Below are 6,770 nucleotides of genomic sequence, written 5' to 3'. Positions count from 1 at the left end.
TTTTTTTTTTGAGTTCTTTTTTTTTGAGGCTTAAAATCGTTTATAGAATGTCCTGAGTGAATGAAATCATGCATATATATATATATGTATGTATATGTATATGTGTGTATGTATATGTGTGTGTATATATGGGTAGTAGAGTGGAGTAGTAGGGTTGTAACTAACCTCATTGTTGCATGTTAACTAAACCATTTGTTTGGAAAATTAGGCTTACCTAACGGTTTTTTGAAAATGAATAAGTGCCTCTCTTTTATTCATTTAAATAGTATTTGAATGTGATATTTTATTAGAGAAAATATTATTATTATTATTATTATTATTTTTTATCCACCGATAAAGTATATATATTTCAATCTGTAATCATTTTGGTTTCTATTTTTTTTGAACAAATACTTTTAGGGTGTGTTTGTTTGGGGATTGGATTTTAAATCCACTATTCATCTTATTTTTTTCTTAAAAAATATCAAATCAAACACTTATTTTTCATTTTTTATATTATACTAAAAATCAATTTTCCATTCAAAATATCACATCAACACCTATTTATATCATACAACTATTCAAATTCAAAATTTTTACTATTCAAATCCCAGTTCAAAATCCAAACCCCCAAACAAACACATCCTTAGTGCATCATCATATTATTATTTTTATATCAAAAAGTAAAAGTAAAATTGTATTTATATTATTTTTAACAATATGTTACAATTGAAATATTATTATTTTTTTAAAATTTGTGTGAAAAATAAATGTATATTTTTAAAACAGAGAGGATGGGTATATTTTAATTAATAACGGTGCACACTAAACATTTGTGATTTTTGTTTGAAAGTAAAACCTACCAAATTCCAACATTCCTGCTACTGTTAGAGATGACTTGTTTTATTTGTGGAAATGCTTAAGGTGTTGTTTTTTTTCTTTTTTTTTTTTCTCTTTAAGTCGGCACGTATAAAATAGAGAAATGATATATACTTTTATTTAATATAATATATATATTTTTTGCTAAAATTAATATTAATATGTTTTGTATAGAACTATGTTAAGGTTCATATATTATACTCCCTCCGTTTTATATTTATATATCTAAGGGTATTTATAATGTTAGTAGACCAAAATGGAAAAATAGATAGATTTTTAAGGGAATTCGTAGTTGCTATCGAAAATCATATTAGACAAATCATGTATAACAAGTGACCTGAAGTGTCGGGGGTTTAAACTCATGACCTCACGGCCTCCAAACCTCACACCACCAGACCATCTCTTAGGGACACTAATTGTGCTTAATTTAATTATATATTATATTGTCTCTTAATGTAATATGTGTTGTTTGTTCTATAATAACATGCAATACAGCTATATGGTTTGTGTTGTTTCTATACTTCAAATGTGGTTAATGGAAAAATCATAACTCACAAGCTTGTGCTAATTTTTTCCATTTAGTATAATAATCTCTGAACGTATAATATATATATATATATATATATAATATTTTAAATAAATTGAATATAATTGGCTCACTTTTTTAGTTTCAATTTATTTAATATACAATTTTCACAATACTGAATAAAATACGATATTATAAAAGTTCAAATCATTATTAAAATTAAAATACAAACTCAAATTTCAAAACAAACTCAATATATTTAGAATTCCTTTACCTATATTGTTTGCTTTTTGTTAATTATTAGTATTATTGTTTGAATATATAATATCTTTTAGGTAGTATTTTTAAGAACCATGTCGCTCTAAAATATATTCTCCTTTCAATTTCTATTGTTCTAAAGTATATTTATACGATTTTTTAGATAATTATTTTTTTGTTATGAATTGACAAATTTGCCCTTAATTGTATAGTAGAGATTAAAAGTAATAAATGAATGAAGGGTAAAAATGTAAATTTGTGTTTAAAAAAAAATAGAACAATAGTTATTGGACGTCCCAAAGTAGGACATTAGTTTGTGGACGAAGTGAGTATTAAATAAACACGTTCAAATGTGTTTTTTCACTTATTATAGTATTAATTTATATAATACTCTCTCCGTCAATTTTAGTAAAATCAATATTTATTATTCTTCATTCAACACTTATTTATAACAAATTTTACTATTGTTTCTCTCAAATCTTTTTAATTTCTAATTAAATTTTCAAAAATATTCTTAATTATCTTTATATTTTTATCACTTTTCGAATAAAATATTTTTTGAAATTTTTGTACCAATTCAAATGTTCTAAATTTATCGAACCGAAAGTATATTATAATTCCATATTTTATCAAATGAAATTGTATTTCTATACAAAAAATGGTGAGAGTTTGAACAATAAAACAATTAAAAAAAAAAAAACAAACACACACGTAGAGCTGTTAAACGAACCGAGCCGTTCGTAAACTCGGTTTGATTCGGCTTGATTCGGTTCATTTAAAGCTCGTTCGCGAACGTTAACGAGTCAAACTGAACAACATAAACAGGCTCGTTTGATTAATGAACGAGCCCGAGCTTTATTCGCGAACATTTGATTAAATAATATATTTATTATAAATATTATATATACATATAAATTTATAATTTATAAATAAATAAAATATTAATTTAAAATATATAAATAAAATAATTTTAAATTTTCTTTATAATTTATATATAAATTAAAAAAAAAAAGACAAACGAGCTCGAACGAGCTTAATCGAGCCTAAAGGAGCCGAACACGAACACGAGCTCAAGCAACAAAAATTTTCAACGAGCTGAGCTCGAACACTACGAACGAACTCGAAAGCTTAACGAACGAACACGAACCTTATTCGCGAAAATTAATGAACATTTAAAATTTGGCTCGGCTCGGCTCGACTCGGATCGATAAAGCTCTACACACACATAGAGATCAACAATAATTTCATAATACCAAACTCACACTAAAATTGTTGTTCAAGTAGCAATAAAATATATTGGTGAAGAAGCATCCATATAAAATAATTTATGCTACAAATTGCTGCACTGCTGTCACATTCTCACCAAACATTACAATGAGAATTGATTTGACTCACTTTTCATCCCTTTCAATTCCACTTCCAATATTAAATAAGTACAGTAAAATTTTGGATGGTAAAGCGTCAATTGCTAATATTATTATTATATACACGAAATTAAAATAAATTAAAGTCCGTACCTAAACTACATGTATTCATCCACTTATGTAATAATCAGGCAAAAAAATTTGACACTAACATAAAAGGCAATTCACAACTTCTTTCAATAAAAGGAATATTCAAACTAGGAATAATAAAATAAAGCCTATTTCTATAATATTTCTATCTTTATTATTTTATTTTCTTGAAATTATATACTAGTATATAATTGAGAAGGCCCATTTATCTAATGATGCGCACATGCACTATGGTCACCAACCATAATTCAAATTTCTTATTTATTTATTTTGCATATATGGCTGGCAACCATAAACGCTGGAAAAATGAGCCTTGATTTATACATATACTATAATTATATATATACATAACCCACCAATTAAATAAAAATTGCAAAAATCCCCACACATATATTCATAAATCAATCAATAAATATTAAAACATGCCCTCAACCTAATCTACAACAAAATTTAATTCAATCCCAAGCCCCACAGCTAATCATACCATAGCAGCAGTGTGATATTATTTAATTTTCTTTGGGACAATATCATATATATATATATATATATTGCCCACACTTGAAGAAATCTGGATCCAAATTCTCCACGTCTAATCATGCCAATGCATGGCCAAGAAGAATATGTTCACATGGTGGATTCAAAAAAAAAAAAAAAAATTCCCCAATCAAGTGTAGATTATGATCTAAATATTTGTTCAATTCAACCCTTGATCATAATTTACATTTCATCATCACAATCATAATATATGTTACAGATACAGATCAGGGGTTAGATGCACAAAGCTATCCTCACAGATCTGGAGCATAAGTTGAATGCAAGATTATATATATATATATATATGATTTCTAATGATCAATCAAAATTAAAATCCCCTCCCAAAAAAGAAAAGAGTAAACTAAAGGCACAGAAAAAATATAGGAAGAAAAGGATTTAGCTCTGACCTTGTGGTGATGGCGAGCTGTTCATCATGCATAATGATCCATTGAAGTTACTGTACTGGAGAATTGCCTTAGCGTTCATCTCCCTTTCGAATCTCCAAATGTAATTCAGACCTACGAGCAGCTCGGTTATGGCTGCCTCGGTCTTATCCTGATTGGCGAAATGGAGCGTTTGCAGAAGAAGAACATTCGTTTTTGGAACCAAATTCTGGTGCTCGAAGCTCCTTTCACTCTGCCATCTGATCATATTGTGTGCTAATGGCGATAACCAGCCGAGGATCTTCTGCAGAGCATCTCGCCATTCTCCGGCGAGGAAAGGATCGCTCGCGGAGAAGCCGACGCCTTTCAGGCGTCTTCGGAGAGCGAAACGGATCGAATTCGGAAGCATGGAGTAGAGATCGTCTCTTGCGTCGGCGCCTACCAGCTGCGGCGACCGGATCATCTTCTCCATTACGATTATCAGATTCGAGTAGTGCAGCGAAAGTGCTGCTGCGCCTAGCGTTGTTGGAGGAGGTTTTAGGATTTTCGAATTTAGATCGAAGAATCCTTCGCGAGGCTGTAGGTTTGGAGAGGTTTTGGTCAATGGACCGGAGACGAAGCCAGGAGTGTTGGTGGTGGTCTCCCATGGATGGACCAGAGCAGAGGCGGAGAGGCTGCGGGGTAATGAGATTGGGAAGCCATGGTTGACTCCGAACACGAGCTTGATCCTTGCGAGAATGGTGAACACGCATTTTGCGAGGGTGGATATAACTGTATCGAAGCTTCTAGACCATAGACATTTCTCCTTAGAGTACTTTACTTGCTGCCTTTGCCAGATGATCTTCTGCTGCAAATCCGTTATCTTCTTCGCTTTAATCGAGGCATCGTTCTCTTTGCTGTGTGCAGATTTCTTCAATCCGTTCTCCAGCGCCACCAGTTCGTCCATTTCGCGGTGCAAGGCGGCAGCGGCGCCGACGAGCCTGTCCAATTTCCGCATCTTAATCTCCATTTCTTTGGCGTTGAGCAGCCAGGTGTGCGGATCGCGGCCACTGTTGGCAAACTCGTCGAACAACCGATCGAAGCGTCGGAGGTTGGGATCCTCGCACCTGCTGCTCATACGCGCGACGGATTTCGCGATCAATCGGAGGTTTTCAGCGAGTTCCGCGCAGGCTAATCCGAGGAGGAATGCGTCGTCGTTGGAGACAATTTTCCGAACACCTTCCAGGCATATCGCCTCGCCGCGGAGACGCGCGATGCTCGCGTCCGATAGCGACTGCCACAGGTGTACAAGCTTCGACATCATTCCCGCGATCTCGAACGCCAAAACGCCGACGTTCGATTTCCTGATCGCAATCTTCTTCGTCGCCGGCGGCGCCGCCCGTACTGAATCCAATCCCTGCGCAATCGTCTTCCTCACCTTCACCAACCACGTTTCAAGCGCCGCCATGGCTGTGATCTCCAGTCTCCACACCAATTGAACTGCAAAAACAAACAATCAAACAAACAGACAGAGAATCGAATTTTCAAAGCACTTCCTGGCTAGGCAACAGATCAAATGATCTGGAAGCTGTTAGGAAGGAAGAAGATCAGAGAAAATTGGAGAAGAAGGATGGAATTGGAGAGAATTGCAGGGAGAGGAAACGTAGAGATAATTAGATATAGGAGAGAAGTGCAGCAGAGCAGAGGAGCAGCGCTGTAGTAGTAGCAGTGTAAAAGCTATCATGACAATGGCATGTTTGAAAACACCAATAAATAAATAAATAAATTTAATATTAATTTTATTTATTTATTCACCAATTTAATTAATTAATTAATTAATAATTATATATTTGACATAGGCCACATGGAACAGTGAAATTACCGATGCCTTCCCACCAAATATTTTCACATTTCATATTAAAAATATGGCGGCGGTTGTGTTGCTCGTTAGTTTGGGTAAATGGTAGTATAATATTTTATTTTATTTTTTATTATAAATATATAAAATAAAAGTAAATATTTTATTTATTGTAGTATGAATTATTTTGTATTAAACTAAAGTATATATAAATATTTTTCGTTTAAATTTGATGCTAGTTGTAAACCCATATTTAATTATAAGTATTATACATATAAAGTTACTAGAAATATATTTGAAAAAATAAATGATCAATTTTGTTACTATTAGTTTTTTTTAGACGAGCTATGACCTAAAAGTGATAAAATAACAGTCTGAGTGCTGGGTGTGAATTTGTAATCGTGAAATTATAATTTAAATATATATTTTAAATTTATTTAATCTTATATAATATATTATATCATAAATAAATAAATATCAATGAAATAAAAGGTAATTTCTATTTAACTCTTTAATTTTAAAATCAATTTTCATTTACTCTCTTTTTTCTTCTTTAGTCTCTATTTTGATAATTTTTTTATACTCACTCTCTACACATCAAAAGTACTAAAATATCCTTATTTAATATATTTTCACTTATTTTCTTCTCACACATAACTTTAAATAAAAATATATTATTTTTTATAAAATAATATTAATTAAACAAAATTCATTGCATTGTTACACAAACCCAAACTAAACAAAACATGTATTTCTATTTAATATAATTATTTTTTCCCTTATTTAATTATTATAAACAAGATTAATAATTAATTATTGTATTCAACTGTGTTATGTTCTCTTTAATTTTTTATACAATC

At 31.4% G+C, this 6,770-nt stretch overlaps 1 protein-coding gene across 1 annotated transcript; it reads right to left on the bottom strand.

Annotated features, from left to right (window-relative positions):
• Nucleotides 1-2,949: 2,949 nt before the first annotated feature.
• Nucleotides 2,950-5,793, bottom strand: LOC127256167 (protein PSK SIMULATOR 1). The gene has a single exon (XM_051282020.1). It carries the CDS (start codon nt 5,518-5,520, stop codon nt 4,087-4,089), a length of 1,434 nt encoding a protein of 477 aa, XP_051137977.1. The 5' UTR covers nt 5,521-5,793; the 3' UTR covers nt 2,950-4,086.
• Between the last annotated feature and the right edge of the window lie 977 nt (nt 5,794-6,770).

This window comes from Andrographis paniculata, unplaced genomic scaffold, assembly GCF_009805555.1.
Source record: "Andrographis paniculata isolate CXL003 unplaced genomic scaffold, ASM980555v1 Contig55END, whole genome shotgun sequence".
Lineage (NCBI taxonomy): Eukaryota > Viridiplantae > Streptophyta > Magnoliopsida > Lamiales > Acanthaceae > Andrographis > Andrographis paniculata.
Note: the sequence above shows the minus strand (reverse complement) of the source record. Positions and strands in the feature narration are given on the sequence as shown.